This window comes from Phallusia mammillata, chromosome 3 (assembly GCF_965637545.1).
Source record: "Phallusia mammillata chromosome 3, kaPhaMamm4.hap1.1, whole genome shotgun sequence".
Lineage (NCBI taxonomy): Eukaryota > Metazoa > Chordata > Ascidiacea > Phlebobranchia > Ascidiidae > Phallusia > Phallusia mammillata.
This window is the reverse complement of record NC_137254.1, coordinates 17,978,229-17,999,263: the sequence shown is the minus strand read 5'-3', so window position 1 is coordinate 17,999,263 and position 21,035 is coordinate 17,978,229. Positions and strand designations below refer to the sequence as shown.

Sequence of the window (21,035 nt, the reverse complement as noted above, 5' to 3'; positions counted from 1 at the left end):
CGTGCTTCTACTTTAGGGTCTTTTAGCATTTTTTGCTTTCAAAAACGCTCAGATGTGAACAGTAATGTATAAAACTTGTTTCAGTTCAATTTGTTACTGTACCTTAAATGTGTTTTCCCTTTTATTTTCCCCTTTTTACCACAGTGGTTTGCAAGGGGCGCATGAGTGACGTCAAATTTTTAGTGCTGTTAAAAACAGGGTTAATGACGTCATAGATACGCAAAATTTAGCATGACGTCATCATATGACCTAAACTATGTTGTGACGAAATTTTATGATTTTGTGACGTCATTAACCTATGTACGTACAATTGTACACTAGACCCCTTTTAAGAAAGCTTAAATGAAATTGTCGTTTGCTATACAACAATGGCGAATGGTTTAGTCTGTGATATTAAAGGAATTATTTAGAATCTTCAAGTATAAAACGTACCAGCATAGGTTTGGGAAACCGTGATGTACATAGTCTATTACAGAAGGTAAGTATTTGGTTTGTATGTTCAAGTTCTTCTAACTAACTGTGTTGAAACAAAATAGACTAAAATAGTTGTTGTGTGGGTAATAAGTTGCAGAATAAGGACGTCTATTTTTCAGCAAGTCGGTTGAGCCTTTTATTTGTCTCATCACATGTGTAAGTTTTAGAAGTCTGAACTAACTTGCAGTTATTCTGTTTACAGATGTTTTATCACACTGTGAGCAAGAGCTGGGGAATGGAATGAGGACGTGCACTACGGGTATCACTGGCAGCATTGATTAAAAGCGAAATGTTCTTTTTAATACAAAGTCTACGAATTAACGCCGCAATGAGCTGTTTGACTTTTATATCAACGTCAGCGCCCCTGCAAGTAAGCTTTGAAATCCCTAAATCTACGCTCAAATCGCCTGTGGAGTTTTCGGGTCTTGATTGCTTAATGAAAAAGTCACGTGTTTTGACCGACCAATCACCGCCTCGGAAAAAAATCCCACAAACACCTGGAGTCTTTCTGCCTGTGGAGTTTTCGGGCAACAATTAATCCTTTTACCGCGCGTTTTGACCGAACAATTGTCCCCTCTGGGACGAAACAACTCTTGGTTTACGAACAATGGAAAGAAGTGACAACAGAATCAAACACTGACTTGTGTCAGGTGATGTCACATAAACATAATTAGGACGGACTTGATTCGTGTGATACCCTGCAAATCTGTTTTAACATATGTCGTTGTTTATAGCTCAGTAAAACGTAACTTATTTGCCACAACAGTGCTTTCCAACCTTAACAAGCTCGAGGTCATAAAAGAACTAAGCTTGAAAAGTCTTGAACTTTGTTTTTAATAACTTATAAAAACATGTTTATAGTATATTTTTTGCGTTTTGTTACTTTTCACGTTTATCTCTTTTTGATTTGTTTATCTCCCATTTGTTTTATTACCTTTATGTAGCCTACTTTTGCCTCCATGTTCGCGCACCACACTCTGTTTTTATTCCTTCCCCTGTCAACATTTCGGTCAATCACTTGAATTCCTTCAACCAAACGGTCACAACTTTTTTTTCATTCTAGTAAACATAGATGTTTTAGTGTCACAACTGTTTGTAGATTCCACTTTGCTTAATACTTTGGAAGCTTATCATTTTGTTGTCGGTTTTTATGCAGGTTGTAGGCAACCAATCAATCGTGAACAGAAAGTGAAATTAAGATTAAACGCGGCAGAGCTGGTTTCAAAACCCCAATCACGAATAGTCAGACTCGCCGTGCAATGCTAAACTAGCGTTTTTATTTTAATGTCGTGTGACGTCATGGAATAGTGACGGCGTTCTAATGACTGTGGTGAATTAACAATCCACATTTCGGACAATTGTGCTTTTATCTTCTATTCGAGATACTAAGCAACTCCGACAAAATTTGTGCAGACATTCTGTAACAGTTGTGACATCAATAAGACAACCTCCGCAAATTAAACAAGCAATATGTTCGTTCAGTTCACGACGTTTTGCAATACGATCTAATTGAAGTTCCATCTTTGGTTTTTTCAAACAAATTTCAGGGTAGCAGATTACCTTACACAATTTAAGTTTAACAAACTTTGTTGATCAAAACACAAAAGCTAAGACAAAAAAATGACCCAACCTTTGCTGAGATGTGCTTAACTGCATTATATGATTGTTTCAAAACAAGTTTATACTGCAATATAAACAACGCGTACCACCAACTACCAATAAGTAAACAATCACCTCCAATCCCGGGATTTCATGAAAAATAATCGGGATTTCCCGGGTTTCCAACGAAAAATGCTAGTTCCCAGCAGACACGTTGTAAAGTTTTACACAAAATAGCAAAAAGGATCAAAGAACCACGTAATTGCGAAACATTCGCAACCAACTGAAAATTTAATAAATATGTACATGTCGCACAAGAGGTCGTTTGTGCGGTTTAGCCGCTTGGCTTGTCAATCATGTGTGTCGCTTGTCGTTTAATTGTCAGAGGACGGCTTCAGTCACAACTGCCACGTTAACTCGTCGGTTGTCATGTGGCTGTTGACGTCGTCGAACGTCACTTAAACGCTTCTGAACTCGATCGTAGAGCATTTTCGGGGCGTTGGAGTAGATGAGAGGGTTGAGAGAGCTGTTGATGGGAAGCAGGATTATTGCTGACACTGCGTAAATCACTGGAGGTACAGTTGCTCCACCGAAGTTCAGGAAAGCCATGATTGAGATTGGCACCCAGCAGAAGAAATCAGTAAAGACCAGCCGGATGATTTTCTTTTGCATTTCTGCAACAAAACACCAGATGTTAGGAGCAAAATTTAAGTTGCGCTTATGGGATTTACCTTGGTTCTGTTTTTCAGCTCTCGCATTTCGGGCCCTCTCATGCACTTGCCTGCCACTGGCAGTCGACCTCTTGTAAATCCAAACGTACGCGACAGCAACAAGCATAAAAGCCACAAAGTTTAAAGTGATGATGCCAAGTGAAAATGGCCATGCCTTGTCGGTCGGTGTCTCGTAAAGTTTACTAATGCAAACACTGTTGGTGCTGTAGTACCTGAGAAAAACATTTAGTTACAGCACAATTACTATAATCTCATTTAATTGCAACTACGTACCCTAAATATCCTTTAATGTCAAACAGTTCAGTGTAGTTATAATATTCAAGAATATCGACAAAATCTGCCCATGAATAAACATTTTGTACCCTTAGAAGTGCGCCATCGAGTGTCTGGGTATCGTTGGTGGTAAAATTGTGTCGAAACTTTACAAAGCGTTTCATGAAAGTGTTCATGTCTGCACGAAAACACAAGATGGAATAAAAATATTTAAATATACACATGTGCTAAAATTGCTCACTTGAAAAGTCAACGACATGACTCTTGAAGAACGGGTTTTCTTTCATCCACGCTTTGGTTTCAAACAAATGTTGAAATTGAGACGTAAGAGGAATAAACGCCAGTGTGAATGAAATTGTCCAAGACAAGATGATGGCAAGGATAATAATCTTCAGTTTGGGGAAATATGGGGCATTAAACGGCTGCAAAACATAAGTTGCTTGCTGCAAACACCAGAGCACACAAACATTAAAAAATACTCACGTTTTTCACAGCGTAAAGTCGAAATGCTGTCAGAAGGACCAATGTAATTACTGATGTTTCGCTGGAAAGCAAAACCAAAATGCCCATTGAATTGCACGCCCGGCTTGACCTCCAAACAAGGTCGTTGGCACAGTAGTTTCCAGAATATTGAACACCAGCACCGCCGAGCATGAACAGATAAACTCCCATGAGCAGGTCAGAAATCGACAGATTCAAAACAAGAAGATGGTTGGTTCGAAAGGAGGCCGATTGTGATTCTGTCGTCACCAACAGTTTCATCTCAGTAACCATGACGACCTGCATATAAAGGAAACCAAAAACTTAATTGCAAAACCCATAAGTTCGTCGGAACTTAGAACCACACGTTTTGTTTCAGCCAAGCATTACAAATATACCAGGTTTCCAAAGATTGCGAGGAACGCCATTATCCACACAACAGTTCGTAAAACCGGGTTAGCGATCAGCTCGTATCGCGAGAAGAAAACGTTTTCATTTGCTCTGCTTGACTTCGTTGGGCATTCGTCGCTCCAGTCAGAACAGTCGCCGAATCCATTGAATTTCTGTTAGTGGCATATTATGTTAAAACTGCCACAAAAATATATTTATTAGGAATAACTAAAAACCTTTTCCTTCTTTACAAACAAAGGCTGATTGTTTTCGCAATAGAACCTCCCGTCACTCGTGCAGTTAGTTTCGTCACTTTCATCATCACAGTTTATCGTAAAATCACAGATCTCTGATTTACTTATGGAAACCTAAACACATCGATCTATAAGATGAACACATAAGCATATCTTACCATGATAAACAGAGTATAGGGGTTGTTCTTATAATCTACAAATGCTAACATACTTTAGCTCCATTCAATGCGGAACAATTGACCCTTCCTTGGTTTGTGCAAGTTTCCGAATATTCGTCACTTCCGTCTTTGCAATCCATAAAACCATTGCAAATTTTTGAACGAAACTTTCCAGAGATTTCAGTCACAGTTTCGTCACTTCCGTCTTTGCAATCAGCAACTCCATCGCAAACTTTGGATTGAGGAATGTTGAGACGATCGTTTGTTGTTAGGCAAAGTTTACGGTTCGCGCAGAGACGAGGATCCTCATCGTGGTTGAACATTCGGTGATCAACATTGCGAATATCATTCGGGCAATCCCGTTTCCCGTCACACAACAGCTCGTTGCTGATAGGATCCCGCTAAATGACATATACAAATTGATTTGGTAATTCAATCGTACAGTTTGTGGACACATGCAAAACAAGATACCGCGTTAGTTAAACAAAATATCACACATGTCAGGTTTGTTTCGTTCTATGGATAGTAATAACTTACCAACTATTGTTGGTTGTTCACATGTACAGTTTGTGGACACATGCAAAACAAGACATCGCGTTAGTTAAACAAAATGTCACACATGTCAGGTCTGTTTCGTTCTATGGATAGTAATAACTCACCACCTATTGTTGGTCATTTACATGTACAGTTTGTGGACACACATGCAAAACAAGATATCGCGTTAGTTAAAAAAAATATCACATGAGCTAGGTCTGTTTTGTTCTATAGATAGTAATAACTTACCTCCTGTTGTTGGTTGTTCAAACGTACAGATCGTGGAGACATGCAAAACAAGCTATCGAGTTAGTTAAACGAAATATTACACATGTCAGGTCTGTTTCGTTTTCGGGATAGTAATAACTTACATCCTATTGTTGGTTGTTCACACGTACAGTTTGTGGACACATGCAAAACAAGATATCGCGTTAGTTAAACAAAATATCACACATGTCAGGTCTGTTTCGTTCTATGGATAGTAATAACTTACATCAAACTATTGTTGGTTGTTCACACGTACAGTTTGTGGACACATGAAAAACAAGATATCGCGTTAGTTAAACAAAATATCACACATGTCAGGTCTGTTCCGTTCTATGGACAGTAATAACTTACATCATACTATTGTTTGTTGTCCACACGTACAGTTTGTGGACACATGCAAAAAAAGACATCGCGTTAGTTAAACAAAATATCACACATGCCAGGTCTGTTTCGTTCTATGGATAGTACTGTAATAACTTACATCATTCTATTGTTGGTTGTTCATACGTGGAGTTTGTGGACACATGCAAAACAAGATATCGCGCTAGTTAAACAAAATAACACACATGTCAGGTCTGTTTCTTTCTATGGATAGTAATAACTTACATCATACTATTGTTAGTTGTTCACACGTACAGTTTGTGGACACATGCAAAACAAAATATCGGGTTAGTTAACAAAGTATCACACATGTCAGGTCAGTTTAGTTGTATGGATAGTAATAACTTACGTCCTATTGTTGGTTGTTCACACGTACAGTTTGTGGACACATGCAAAACAAAACATCGTGTTAGTTAAACAATATATCCCAAATGCCAGGTCTGTTTCGTTCTATGGATAGTAATAACTTACATCATACTATTGTTGGTTGTTCACACGTACGGTTTGTGGACACATGTAAAACAAGATATTGCGTCAGTTGACAAAATATCACGCATGTCAATTGTCAGGTCTGTTTCGTTCTATGGATAGTAATAACTTACCTCCTATTGTTGGTTGTTCACACGTTCAGTTTGTGGACACATGCAAAACAAGATATCGGGTTAGTTAAACAAAGTATCACACATTCTATGGATAGTAATAACTTACCACCTATCGTTGGTTGTTCACACGTACAGTTTGTGGACACATGCAAAACAAAATATCGTGTTAGTTAACAAAGTATCACACATGTCAGGTCTGTTTAGTTGTATGGATAGTAATAACTTACCTCCTATTGTTGGTTGTTCACACGTACAGTTTGTGGACACATGCAAAACAAGATATCGCGTTAGTTGAACAAAATATCACACATGTCAGGTCTGTTTCGTTCTATGGATAGTAATAACTTACCCACTATTGTTGGTTGTTTACACGTACGGTTTGTGGAAACATGCAAAACAAGATATCGCATTAGTTAAACAAAATATCACACATGTCAGGTCTGATTCGTTCTATGGATAGTAATAACTTACCCACTATTGTTGGTTGTTCACACGTACAGTTTGTAGACACATGCAAAACAAGATATCGCGTTAGTTAAACAAAATATTACACATGTCAGGTATGTTTCGTTCTATGGATAGTACTGTAATAACTTACCTCCTGTTGTTGGTTGTTCACACGTACAGTTTGTGGACACATGCAAAACAAGATATCGCGTTAGTTGAACAAAATATCACACATGTCAGGTCTGTTTCGTTCTATGGATAGTAATAACTTACCCGCTATTGTTGGTTGTTCACACGTACAGTTTGTGGACACATGAAAAACAAGATATCGCATTAGTTAAACAAAATATAACACATGTCAGGTCTGTTTTGCACATGTCAGGAATATATCGTGCTAGTTATAATATAATACTATATTACTTAACGCTTTGTGGTCCTGACAGATATGACACAAGCAAGTTGTTGAATACTGATGCTTCATGGAAACGATATAAATCTTCAGGAAAAAATGCACAGAAAAATCAGCAACTGACCCGCTACTTTGTCAAAAACTCAAAAAAATTAACTGACACATAATTAACATTATCCTCACCGTTCTACATGTCCACCCGTCCTCCGCAAAATTGTTGGTTGTGGAACAGTCGATCTCGGCACTCACATTCCCACTGTAAACAATCACACCACCACTTATATTGTCTAGGCATGGTGTGAATCGAAGGATGAGTTGGTTAACGCGAGAATAATATGAGCTTTAACTTTCTAAAAAAATGCAAGTTTGGCCGTTGAGCGTTTTCTGCGTTTCCAGCTGCTTGGGTTTACTCTGTGCACTCGTAATGTTCAGGTTTCGTGTGGGCAAAACCTTTTTACACAAAACATTATGTCATCGTGTAAATAATGTATGTTAACGTAAAACATAAAATAATATGTTTATGGGATTTTATTTTTGATTAGATTTAAGTTTGCAAAAGAGGAAGCAAGGTAAGGAAAGAAAAAGCGGTGATATAAATACATTGTTAGACGTTTCTTTGGACTAGCTCCAAAAAATACGTGTTTCAACCTACATTGAAAACTTTCCGCAGTCTGTTGGTTGTTTTGTCTCACAAAGACACTCATCACTCATATCAGGACAATCGATGACGTCATTGCATACACTTGACCTTGAAATTATCATGGGGTCATTTATGCATTGGAAGCACAAAGAGTGATTAAGGGAGACAGACGGCAAGCGGCGGATGTCCCTGCAGGGGAAATATTAAATTTGAAAACGACTGTAAAACATCGGGCATTGTGAGCGCTCTTACATACCTGGGATCCGACCTCATTATTTCATCAACCGATGTGAAGCAGAGATCAGCGGAATCGTCGCAGTCTTGTACGGCGTCCCACAGCAACTGCTGGGGCAACGTGCAAGTTTTACCGTTTCTGATGCACTTGAAGCCGTTTTCGTTCGGTCGGGGCAGCGCAGGGCAGTTGTTGCAGGGATCGCCATCACACACCGATGAACGCTTCCAGCAAACCGATTCCGAACACCAGAAGTGGGAAGGGCAGAGATGTTCGCACGGGGGATTTCCATCACGAAGCGCATACGACTTACAGACCTCTTCTTTTGTTTTTTGACAGGAAGCGATTATTGGATCAATTATATAGCGACGAACTCCATGAATGTCGAAACAATCGCATCGTCCCAATGAGCTGGGTTTAAAAATAATTACATGTCGCAGGTTGCAACAAACTTTAAACAAATGATTCTTAGAGTGGATGCCGGTGCCTTACTGGGGCGCGCTGACAAATGACCAATGCACTACAATTAAACCATTTATAAACACAGAAGAATAAAACTATATTAAAACGTTTAAACCAGGAGTCGGCAACCTTTTTTGCATTGCGGACCGTTTTTGAAACTGAATTTTTATCGCGGACCGGCCTTAAAAAAACTACAAATATTTAGTATCCCCGGGATGCATGGGGGAAATGTTTTTTAGCATTTAACCTGAAAATGATACGGGCCGGTAACGAACTTCTCGCGGAGCGGTACCGGGCCGCGGACAAGCGGTTGCCGACCACTGGTTTAAACCATACAACTTAATTTATGTCACTAAATAAACGTAGCTTTAAATAAAGCGTTAGTTTGTTGTTCAATAATTAAACATTCAAACTTACTCCCTGCTCGGCGTGGAGTCGGTGCAATGAACCAAATAAAGGTTGAAAATCATTACGATGAGATTTCTAAAAAAAACACAACAGCGGCATTGATACTTGAGTGACAAACTTGAACCTGCGTTTTCCATGAGCTTGGTCTCAAAATATGCCATATATGTAAGATAATTTGCTTACCTTTTTACAAAGTGGTGCATCATTCTTCCTAAATCTTTTAGGCAAAGGTTTCTCAATAAACTAAAGTTTTTAATGCTTCTAAACTGTAAATTATCTGAAAGAAGTAAAAAGGATTAACCAGGCTGTTTACTAAACCCGAAGTACTGAAAATCTATACCTCTGCGGTCACAATGGTTTCCATAAACGTAGCCTATTTTCCGCTTTCAGCAAACCAGGCAGATGATTGTCACTTCTCAAGCCCCGCACGTCAGCAAGACTTCCTGTTACGAAAAATAAAATAGTCCTTAATATTTAATCCGCTGTTTGCCTTTGCGAAATTACACAAATTAGTTTTTGTGCACAAAATATTTACGCAAAATGTCTCGAACTGACATTTAACAAAATATTGAATTGCCAGGAATCCCGATAGTGGTGATATTGATTGACGTTTCCTTAGTAATTGTTGCACAACGAAAAATTGCAATTCCATTATTGATGGTTTAATTCAAAGGCCTATATTAATAATAGAACTGATATAAAATTGCTGCAAAAATATTATTTTCAAAATGGTCAATTTTGTAACGATGACCAAGTTGACCACAGCTCGGTTTAACCTGATTTACAACTTTGACTCGGTTCTCACAAATAGAACACAACAGCATGTTTTACAATTTTAAGTTGATACAAAAACTTAGGGAAAGGTTCTGCGGGGATCTTGGTTTAAAAGCCATTGCACCGCGTCAAGGAGTCAACCCACGCAATGGGTTTCGTCTAAGGCAGTAGAGAAACCCTCGTTAGGTGCAAAACCACAACCAAAACGAGGAAAACAGACTGGAGCACGAAAAACGCAAGCTGAAAACATGGTAATAAAAAGCGATAATGTCAATAACAAACATGTGTTTTATGCAAACATAATACTGATAATATACTATGGTAACAAACAGTACAAACTTACATTATTGTTACAAACTTACAGTACAACTATAAAACTGTTTTAAAAATATGTTGGGTCATTTTTGCCGTGCGCCGAGGTAAAGAAGTATGGAATTTTCTCGTGTTTAGGCTTGAGACATGTAAGGGTTATCTTAATTTTAACATATTTATGTTTGGAACACCCAACTGTTGTCGTACTTGGGCAGTGCATAATGCACGTGTGGGCCATCAAACCGCCGATGTCAAATTTCAGGGCTCAGAGATATAAACAAGTGTCTGTCCCGATTTTATCCATGGACTATGACAACTGCCCATGTATAACAGATCGATAATTTATGGATAAATCAAACTTGGGGTAGTGATAAATTTCTGATTGGGTATGGTCGGAAAGGCGTTTTAAATGGCCGTGGTGCTCGAATAATGACTGGCTTGCTACGAATATTTTATCTAGCTAAGCGATAAACTGGATTTATGCACGTCCACATTGAAATTAGTTGAGACACGAGAAATGCTTTACAGCAGAGGTGTGCAACTTTCATGGGTGGGCTAAATAAAAATAACATGATTATAGTGTGTACTGCACCTTCCAGTTGTTCACTTTGTTGCGTATCAAACGCGCGTATATTGAGTTAAAAACTAAAAGTAAAATTCGCGATAACTTTCAATAATAAGTTACTATCCCAATGTGATTTTTAAATTAATTAACCAAAAATGGAAAGAATGTCAACTTGTTTTTCACTTTAAAAAAACAAAACGCATTTAAAAAGAAAAGTGGTAAATTTAACGAACATCCTATTTGTCCTTTACTTTGCATTTATGGTCCATAGGTAAGAGTTACCAATGTCTAGCTAGAAATCTTTTGCAGAAAGCTCCGAAACAAAAATGGACAAACCAGGTCTCTGTCATTTGAGTGTTATTTTTTTCTGCCTTTCTGTCAATAACCACGGTGTGTGTGTTTGGAACATATTGTTTTTCGCCCCGGGTATTCTAAAGAGGGAATCAACAAAGTCGTTTACCACAATAAAGTCAAATTAAAGGTAAGTCCATCAAAACAATACTACATGGACGAAAACGATAGTACAAAACCGAAGTGAGCAATCTTTATTTCATATGTTATTACTAATTTAAAAGATATAAGTTTAGTTACCGTTTCAAAATCACTAGGTTCGTTTTAATGCCTAAACAGCATTCGTTTTATGGCAGAAAGTTTTTGCTTCTATGAGCCCAAAATATAACATTTTAAACTGTTGGGTTGGAATTCGAACTTACCAAAATAAAGCACCAAAACGATTACTTACCTGTAAAAATCTTTGAAAACCGAAACAATTCTTTCAAGACCACCTGGTATCGAAACGTGAAATAAATCCACAAAATCGTACACCAAATAGGGCGGACATTTTCCTATTGAAAATAAGACAATTTAATGACAAATATACCAACTACTCCTGCAACGCATACTTCCACAGCATGGTGTTTCGTATTTCCATATTCCACTGCTCCTGCAAACGTTTGTTTTATGACCAATTGGATGCACGAAGTAGTCATTTGAACACTTGTACTGACAAACTGAACCCGGTTTGTTGCTCTGAAAGCAATTGACTTCACCATGCGGAATTGTTGCAGGTTGCAGTGGACAGTCAATGCCTGAACGTAAGAGGACAAATAATATCTGACAGAAAATCGCACTGGGGTTTTGGAAGCAGCCATCAAACATGATTGGCTGATGAATAAAGTGTTGCTGCCAGGCATATTTCATAAAATTTTCCATTTGTTCAACAAGATTTGCTTATGTTTCCTTTTTTTCAAAAAAAATGTGTCCGCTTTCTTAGTGTAACAATTTGCGCGTGTTGTAGTAAGGGAGACGATTGGCGCTTCCAGCTTGATTTAAGCACATTTTGAAAATGGAATTTTTCTAGGTTTTGGCGAGAACCAGACTTGGACAACTACATTTTTTTTCGGTTTTTCAAATTAGATTAGAATTAGAATTACCATTTTCTCAAAAACTAGAAATTTAACTAGAATTCAAACTAGAATTAGATTTGAGCCAACCAACTTTAGTTTGTTTCAAATTTGAACTTGTAGATTTGCACGTTTAAAACTGTACAATTCGGCGTGTCTATAATGCGTTTGAAAGGAGCTGTTGTGGCCGTCATTTTTTCTAAGCAGCATGAATTCGAAAATAGTCCGTTGTTTTGACCAGAGATTTTCGTATTGTTGAATTTTTTACGTCGGCGGACAGTTGCAGATGTACTCGGCCTTCGCGATTGATGCAGCTATATCTTAGTTTTTGCATTCCTGTATTTTCATGGCAAATATTGGTTTTCATAATCTGATGATGCTAAGTTAGTGAACTTTTACACATTATCCTGTTTCATCTGACATACAAACTGTATTCCCTTTTATTACCAGATGATATTACGCCGCAACAGCCAACGAGATAATGCTTTTGATTTATAAATCGAAATCGTATTTGCCCAATTCCAAGTCTGGCTATAGAACCGGAGCATGATATGTCATGCGATAACGTTGAGTTTTTAGAGCGATCAAAGGTTTTTACTTTAGGTTGTTTATTTGTACATTTCAGTTTCTTTCTAATAATATCTTTCCTTTCTGTTGTTGTGCTACTTAAGATTTACTTAATACCTGGTTCAATTAATTTCACAAGTAGCAAAGTAAAAACAGATCAGTGCAATTAATACAAACCAGGCAATGGTTGAACGATAGAAGAGTGACATTTCGGAGCAGCGATGTTGCACATATCTGTATCACAACAACAAGTACAGGACGAACTGCTTTGATCCGAGTTGCATTGTGTTGATCTGCCAGATAGTCTTGTGTTCTAAACTTAGCAATTTCTGAAAAACTTGCTTGGAAGTGAGATTTTAGGGAAAAAAACAAAGCTTTACTTGTAACTGACTCGTCTTGCAAGCATTTCCTTCCTTGCATTGCTTGAAAACTAGCAGAAGGTCCTTGCGGATGCGTCGTATAACAGTTTCGCATGTTTTCTAAACACAGCAAAACATATGATGTACCTAGACGTATAAATGACCAATTTACACATTTTAAATGTATGAGAAAAGAAAACTGGTCTCGATCGATTTTACTGGTAATCGATTTTTAATTATTTTTTAAATTTCAGAACGGTTTGTGACCTGTTCGTTGTGTATAAGTGTTAACTACTAGGTAATGTTTTATAATTGGACCTTAGTACTTGAAGGTACCTTACATCAGTTTACTGTGACTTTATATTTAATTATGTTTAGTAAAATAGAGAGTTTTCAGGAAATCATTTCCGTTGATCATATTGTTTTTCTTTGCAACACCCGATGGTTAAAAAGCCGTAAATCTTTACCTGATTTCGCATACATTCCTTAATTCGTCCGTTTACATCGCACTCTTCAAAGCTTGTCGACCCCTGACAAGTCATGCATTTTAGGGCTACAATAATAATAATACGCTGACTCAAAACTAACGAAAAATACATCGACACCAGATATAGTAGGATTGTGCAACATTTAGTCGGTGTTAAAGAGTTTTTGCGTCACTGAATTGTTTTTCGGTAATAGGCTGCAGCGACGAACGTAACGAATTAAGTAATAATGTTCAAAGTTTTCGAAATTAAATCTCCAAGATATATTAGAAAAGGCGTAATTTTGTACCAATTCAACTACCAACTTACCTTCTCTTTCGACCAAAACTGACAAAAGCAGCAAAACCATATACTGGCCTGAAATCGCCATCACTGCCACGGTGGTTTGAAACCACTTGCGTTAAAATATCGGGACAGCACAGCTAACCTTTGCCAAATTATAAATCCCTCAGGGCAAATCAGTTATGTTCGGTTGCATGTTAGCACGTGCTATTAGTGTTGTCGTGTTGACTTTATTTGATTGAAATTCGCCGCAGGTTGTCGAGCAACTTTTTGCTAAAACTCCAAAAAGACCTTTGCAAAAAGGTTTAGAATGTTTAGGGTGTTTTCGAAGTTAGTAAGGTGCTAGCATCGCACTACAGCACTACTGGTGTCCTATAGCTTCAAGGCATTCTAGATTCTAGCAACGCTGTTTTGTATCGATGAATTGGCGACCAACATATTTTGTTCAATAAAGTGTTTTAATCTTTTGTCGTCATAAAAATCGAAAAATCAAATATAAAATTATTTGCAAAAAAAAACAGGCAGCTCAACGGCATATAATTGAAATCACCCAAATGTTTACTTAATGAATGGCATGTGCATACGTTTTGTATAAATTATACGTCACCGTTTGTTTTGAAAGCCTCAAAATTTCCTGTCTGTATAACAAACTCGTTTAGAAACGTCACTACTAACCAAAAAGAAAGCTTAAACTTAACAAGCAAACTTAACGGGACATAAACCTAAAACTGGAAATATAGTTTGACATGCCTGTGGACGCATGGAAATAGACCCCCGGCGCTGCTTTTCTAGACCAAGCAAAACGATTATTCACAAATAGCATTTACGTTTAAAATGACAATGGTTCCATTTCCAAATATATTTATTACATGTTTGGTTTGGTAATTGTTTGTTTTGAAATTATCACATTAAGTAAAATCGTGATTGCTCTGGTATAATGCCAACCTGTAAACCTAACATGTGGTTAATGCGTTTCAGTGCAATAATTTGTAAGAAGCTGCTTTGCCACGTGTCAGTCAACCAAATGTTAGCAGTCAAACGAATGAATGTTACGGTTCTCGAGGCATTTTGGCTCATCAAGGAATTGAATCCGGTGCAGACACCGCCAAGGTCATCATTGTAATCATAAAAATGTATTAAAACATGCTTTGGCGAAATCAATAAACATGCAATTGTTGAAACTATCGACCCATTGCCGCAAATGAGTCCCGCATATTAGTGTGTCCAGGGGCGGCTCGTGCTAGGGTGCTGCGGAGCTGCAGCACCCCCTAGATATTTTCACCTTATATTCCTACCACAACAATACAGATAACTTTCATGATATTTATTTTTTTTATTCCTAGGTATAATTTTTATTAGTATAATTTCCGCTTTGATCGGAATTTTTTTCATTTAAAAAAAAATTGTGGCATTAATATGTTATCTATGGTGGAACTGCAGCTCCAGTTTCATGACGAATCGTGACGTTTCATGACGTTTTGCACTTGTGCGCATGCGCACTTGGAAAAGTTACATGCCGGGCGAAATAGGCGACTGGGTGCTGCGTCTCGCGCAGCTCCACCAATCACGCAGCGTGTGAACCGGCCGCTGTAGTTGTGTTGTCTGTTCCGGGTCTATATTGTGCTCCAAAACCAAACCCGTTTGCTATATTCTGAATTGGACAGTGAGTACAGTGAAACATTTTTTTTGAGATGTTTTAATTTATTTGTTTGAAGGTTAGTCGTGAATTTTTAAGATGACTGTAAGTGGGTTTCAGTTTTTGCAGTTATCGTTGAATTAGAAAGTGTATCTACCACCTTGAAAAAGCAAAATGTCATCTAACACTTGCAGGAATAAGCAACCACAAGAACTACTCACACTGTGAAGTTAAATGCCTCACTGAAATTCAGGCAATATTAAATGCAGAACAAACAATTGCACAAGCAACAGGAATTTTGAAATACCTTAGTGATGACAATTTCAAGTTTTGGTTTCTTAACACACCATGTGGACAGTACTTGCAACCAAGTGCAATCTTGTGTATTGATATAATGGAAATGTTATGTTTCTTTAAACAGTAGCTGCTAAATTGCTTCACAGGAAATGTTTCTTAAGAATGAACATTCTACAGGGGAGATAGTAGTGACCACCAAACATATCCTGTTGTTAAAAAAGTTACTGAAAAAAGGGAAAGCCAGTTAGCCAGCAATTTCCATGAGTCTCTCAAAGGCAAAACGGTTCTTGAAAAGGATGTCAACACTGAAAAGGATGCAAACTTTTCTAAGGAACACCATTACTTCCAAAAAGACTTAAAAACTTAGCACTGAATAGAAAAGAAAACAGTTTCTTGGTTGTCATTTGGAAATCAAGGAAGAAGCTATCTATTATTTCGCTTAAACTATAGCTTTTTATGATTCATTTGGTTGTAAAATAGAAGCACAAGGTTTAATGATATGTTTTAAATTTAAGTGAGAGTGTTGTAATTTTCAAAGTTTGCAGAGTTTTGTACTTCAAAAAAGGAATTATAAGCTATTTGCCACCAAATAAAGCAGCAAGTATAGCAGTTAAGAAACTTACAAACAATTACTAGTTGTACACAAAAATTAAGAAAAGATGTTGAATAAACAAGTTCTGACACAAATGTAATGTGGTTGTTGAATTTGTCAGTTATGATACAAATAAAAAGCTTGATGGCTATTTTTTTGTGTGGCAATTATAATCTGTAACGTGTAATGGAATATGTTGAAAATGCTGACTGTGGCTATAAGGTACTTAAATGATACATGACCATATTAATGACTGAATAGCAAGTTTGTCGGTTGCTAGTCATTGTTATAACCAGTTTTACTTAAGTATTGTCCACTTGAAATACTTCGACTTTTTCGACTCATTTATTAATAATTTTTTTCTATATACTGTTGTTGTGTTTTACCGTATTTACAACCGCTTTGTTTCGAGTCTGTGTCACGTGTGTTTTTGTGCCACATTATTACTGCATGTTATTGAGTTTGGCCCGTCGCTGTGCAAGTAAACAAAATTCCCCAATGATACCGTCTGCTGTTTACACCCGTGTACATTATTGCGTAACAAAAATTACGTCACAATGGAGTTGCTAATTAAGATTTGTATTACTTGTTTTTCTACACAAAACAATGACTAGAAAACTGGAAATGTGGCTTTTCTATATTTTGCCAACTTATATTTGTTCAATAAAGGATAAAAATTGGAGCAGCACCCCCAGAAATTTTAGGCACGAGCCGCCACTGAGTGTGTCATGACCAATTGCTTCGTTGTTTTATGTATTTTTACCTATGTACATCTGTCGCCAAAGACGCATGTGGTTTTTCTGAACATCAGCGTTCATTAAAACAAACTGGAAACTAAATATCGAGATAGAATTTTTTCTCTATTTATCAATATTCTTTATTCTTTTTCGTGAAATCTTGTTTCCAAATAAAAAACGTTTCCTAATATTTTCCAAATAAAAAGCCAGAAACAAACGTTTTCTGTTTTGTGCTACCTACTCAGTGGAAAAAATGTTCGCAATTTTTTTATGGTCGCTTAAAAAAAGGTTACCCCCGCTAGGTAGAGGACAGTTAATTGTTTAATAGACAAACCAATTTAACTGTATGTCGGACGATTGACTGTCATGTGATGCATTGCTTTCAGTTTAATTTGACCGCAAATCACTATATTATACAGCATACTTAAAAATCGGATATATTGAAGACAAAATAATCGATAATGTAACAGTTTAAAAAATACTGCCCAAACGCCAACTCACAAAAGTCAATTTATCTTTATACAGTATATCAGTACAAAATTTAGGTGCGATTAAGCAAAAGTCACTTGAGACAAACTGACAATTGACACTTATAAGCATAAATGAATGAAATTGGATATTTTTAATTTTTAATTTTTGAAAAAATAAGTTGAGCAAGCATCTTTTGACAACAGACAACAGTAAGTGCATGTAAGTTCAATGAAGAACAGCACTTTGATCGTTTTTCTGGTGGAATCTTATATTTGCGATTCTAGTGAACAAAATGCTGGGCAAAAATCGTTTAACCGTCAAATCACATTTCATTTCATTGACAAATGATTATCAAATTAGCTGATTACAACTATCAAAGCGCTGCATTCCTATCTCAAGAGTGTGCAACGTTTGCTGATCGAAAAACATCTTTAATTCCTAAAATTTTCTTCTTGGTAACTTGATCCATTAAGCAAAAAATCAGGAACACTACAATTCCCTGTAATCCGTTGACCAGGCTGTAAACGTACATCAACACTTCGTTTGAAATATCATTACCAATGCCTGAAGGGGAAAAAGGGGATGTGTATTTTTGCATTTTCAATAGTATTACACTACCTACCTGTAAAAAAGGCCAGAACCCAAGTTCCGCCCAGCATAAGAAAAAAATGAAAAAATGATTTTGCAGCTCGCAATGCGTCTTCAGTTCCAGGATCTTCACCTCTATTTTGCATCTTTCTCGAGTTGAAGATCACATGTGTCGTTTTTAACATGATCACGAAGTTTATGACAAGAATAACAACAAGAGGAGCCACAACTGTAGCGTAAAAGATTGAAGTAACAGGATCCAACCAACATCTGTCAAACTTAGGAATCGGTGTAGATGGATTTGCATATTGGTGACACTCTTCATTTTATGATTGGGGCTTCATGTATATGTCAAGGTAAAATCCAAAACCCGCAGCTCCACTGACGATGAAAACTGAAAAACAGTTCTCAAAAGATTTTTTGGTTTGGAAAGAGTATTACCTGCCCAGTAGTCATATGCGTCAGACTTTTTGTACGTCTATTGTATGCAAACAATGCGAAAAAACAGGCACCGCAAGCGTCACAATATACATGATGACGTTATCAACAATTAAGACTGATCGTCAGACTGTTTAGATCAGGGTTGACCAGATTGGCCCCGAGTACGAATCCCGACTATTTTCTATTTGTTCTTGTGATAATCCGATCTCTTTGTTATGTTATTCTCGTTCATACAAACATTTCTTATAGGTGCGCTGCGCCACCCAGTGGCAACGAACCATCGAATGCAAAGGCAGTAATTCAAAATTACAACACAACTTGTGCCACATTTAAGTTTCAAAGCTTCGTGTGGACCGACTTTACTATCAGTAAGCAAACCGTCTACATTCACTGCGAAGTCTCTATTCGCCAGAATACAACAGGAGACTGCCAAGGAAAGGTAAACTTGCTATTGTCTGTTGAGATTTTTTCTCATCAATGGTCAAAAGAACGTCCAATGATTTCTCCAAGTGTTTGCTTGCTTCGCTTCAATGTTACTCATGTAAAGAAAATTGATTATCTCACCGATATACCATCTAAGAGCGCCTTTTGCCGAGATAACTTTCCAACTTGATGCACAGATCGATCTAAGCCAGAAGTGGGCAAACTACGGATCACGGGCCGCAGGCGGCCCGGCAAAAGAGTCCATGCGGCCCGCCAAATGTTAGTAAATTTTAAAGAGAAAGTTTCCGAGTAACGCTGAATAGTATTATGAGCACAGGCGTAGAGTTTTAAAAATTCCGGCGGTGCGACTTGCCGATACCTATACCATGTGTAGTATTTGTACCCGTACCATACTTTGGAACTCAACACAGATACTTTTTACGTGCTTTAGCCTGTTGTTTCTGTCACGTTATTATGCAAATCGTCACTTGACACAATTTCTTCGTTCGACAAAAAGTAAAAGCGATTCACATTTTCAAATATAGCCCACTTAGCACTGTTGACGCCAAAACTTTGGTCACTTTGGATTAAGTTTGGGTCGTAGCAGTACTTTGCAAACGGACATTAAACACAGCTTTGGAATCGTTAACACAGACCCGCACAACACCCAAATATGGATATTAAAAGCGGCTCGCATTGTTTAATGTTGACGCAAGGAATTTATTAACAAAAAAACGTGCTGTAGCCCAGAGTTGCAAGCGGGCCCAAAATCTGAGCCCGAACCCGGCCCGAACCCGAAAGTATAAGCCCGAAGCCCGACCCGAACCCGAAACGTTTTTGTGAAGCCCGTTTAGACCCGAAATTTTGATTGACAGGCCTATGCTGGGACCCAAAAAACAAAGAAAAAAGAAAAAGGAGAAAGACAACAAACACAATGAACAATAGTAGACAATGGCGTAAACAATACGTTTCAAAGTAGGAAGGGCATTAGGTCAAAGCCAGAGACTTATTACTTAGCTGATTTTTTTGAAAATTGGGGACACGTAATTACGGAAAGTCAGGCCCGTTTTAAGCCCGTTTTCTCACAAATACCCAAGCCCGAACCCGGCCCGAACCCGGCCCGAACCCGGCCCGAACCCGGCCCGAAAAGCCCGGCCCGACTTGCAACTCTGGTGTAGCCTATGTTACAACAAATGCTTTTTTTAACAATTACAATTCTAGCGTTTCAACCATTGTTTGTACAATCATTGGAGTGACAACAAACATATTTTGCACTATGTTAATATTTTGGGCTAAATCTGGGGTGCACAACCTGCGGCCGTACGGCCACATGCGCCTGCGGAGACGAATTTGTGCGACCGTAACCAAAATACATGCACTGGCGGCCGTGACGTAACTAAAATTATTTTGCCAAATATTTTGATGTTCAAACTGCTAAAGACAGACTTCGTGAGACTGGAAAAAAGATTACCAGGCTAGTAACCATATGCGCCGGCTTTTTATCCGCTCATTGTGTGCAAACAATGCGAAAAAAACAGGCAGCGTAATCGTCACAATGCAGTTTATGATGCCAGCTCCGTTCAGCTAAATTGATGCACAAGTTAGAAATTATTAATCTGGGCATTTTAGGCGACTTTAAATGTTATATATATGACATTAACCTAATTTTTTACATCAATTATTTTAAAACAAAAAACATGCAAGCAATTGGCGGCTGTTGGTGAAATACTATGCGCCCCATAAGATTATAAACTTTTAAATGCGGCCCTTGCACTGAAAAGTCAACCCTGATCTAAACGGTCTGATGATCAGTCTTAACCGTTGATAACGTCATCATGTATATTGTGACGCTTGCGGTGCCTGTTTTTTCGCATTGTTTGCATACAATAGACGTACAAAAAGTCTGACGCATATGACTACTGGGCAGGTAATACTCTTTCCAAATATATATATTTCTCTTAAATTCCTGACTTTTAAGTACATTTTAACATTTCTCCCTGACACAGATTTAAACACTAAATTCCCTGACATGTCAGGGAAAATCCTGACGTATGGCAACCCTATGCTAAACGGAGGACCTTATAGTATACCGTGCATTTTAAATGTACATCTGTAACTAGCTACAGCAGTAGACTATACGCTAATGATTACCAAATAAATGACACAACTAACAGAGTTCAAAAGCAGAAGAAACGTCGGAAATGACTTCACATTACACAATGATGCAAGCATTCAGTACCGTTGAAGCGTGCTCTTTGAAAAGTTACAAAGCTCATACTGAATTGATTTGTTGGCTTTATAATAATTTACTAAAATACAGCGCTTTCCAATCAAAATCATTTTCTGTTAACTGTCATAAATT

At 37.6% G+C, this 21,035-nt stretch overlaps 3 protein-coding genes across 8 annotated transcripts in view; all 3 read right to left on the bottom strand.

Annotated features, from left to right (window-relative positions):
• The window catches only part of LOC145217574 (uncharacterized), a 30,252-nt gene extending 16,636 nt beyond the window's left edge, over positions 1-13,616 (bottom strand). The window contains exons 1-8 of one of the 2 annotated variants that reach the window (XR_013857436.1): positions 13,516-13,616; positions 13,189-13,274; positions 12,743-12,841; positions 12,540-12,675; positions 11,295-11,480; positions 11,135-11,237; positions 9,082-9,184; positions 8,945-9,018 (exon numbers count right to left, since the gene is read on the bottom strand). Coding sequence is in view for 1 of the 2 variants with exons in the window: in XM_080084847.1 (XP_079940973.1) it covers positions 11,135-11,237; positions 11,295-11,480; positions 12,540-12,675; positions 12,743-12,841; positions 13,189-13,274; positions 13,516-13,576 (671 nt within the window). In the remaining variant the exon portion in view is untranslated. Of the gene's footprint in view, positions 1-8,944; positions 9,019-9,081; positions 9,185-11,134; positions 11,238-11,294; positions 11,481-12,539; positions 12,676-12,742; positions 12,842-13,188; positions 13,275-13,515 lie in introns of those variants that run through there. The other variant, XM_080084847.1, reaches the window with a different exon arrangement.
• Positions 1,984-6,227, bottom strand: LOC145217565 (G-protein coupled receptor GRL101-like). 5 transcript variants are annotated; one of them, XM_080084833.1, is made up of 10 exons: positions 5,387-6,227; positions 5,143-5,267; positions 4,413-4,760; positions 4,184-4,315; positions 3,956-4,120; positions 3,561-3,857; positions 3,319-3,499; positions 3,078-3,255; positions 2,805-3,016; positions 1,984-2,747 (listed from the first exon to the last, which is right to left on the bottom strand). In XM_080084833.1, the coding sequence occupies exons 2-10, from the start codon at positions 5,182-5,184 to the stop codon at positions 2,455-2,457; spliced, it is 1,848 nt and encodes a 615-aa protein (XP_079940959.1). In that variant the 5' UTR covers positions 5,185-5,267; positions 5,387-6,227; the 3' UTR covers positions 1,984-2,454. The 5 variants fall into 5 exon arrangements, with proteins under 5 accessions (XP_079940959.1, XP_079940958.1, XP_079940961.1 ...); XM_080084832.1 differs by having other exon boundaries at positions 5,143-5,893; positions 6,013-6,227; XM_080084835.1 differs by lacking the exon at positions 5,387-6,227 and adding an exon at positions 4,897-5,021 and having other exon boundaries at positions 5,143-5,185.
• Positions 6,943-8,947, bottom strand: LOC145218095 (uncharacterized). The gene is made up of 5 exons (XM_080085490.1): positions 8,925-8,947; positions 8,751-8,816; positions 7,892-8,282; positions 7,652-7,828; positions 6,943-7,255 (listed from the first exon to the last, which is right to left on the bottom strand). Exons 1-4 carry the CDS (start codon positions 8,945-8,947, stop codon positions 7,796-7,798), a joined length of 513 nt encoding a protein of 170 aa, XP_079941616.1. The 3' UTR covers positions 6,943-7,255; positions 7,652-7,795.
• Positions 13,617-21,035: the final 7,419 nt, after the last annotated feature.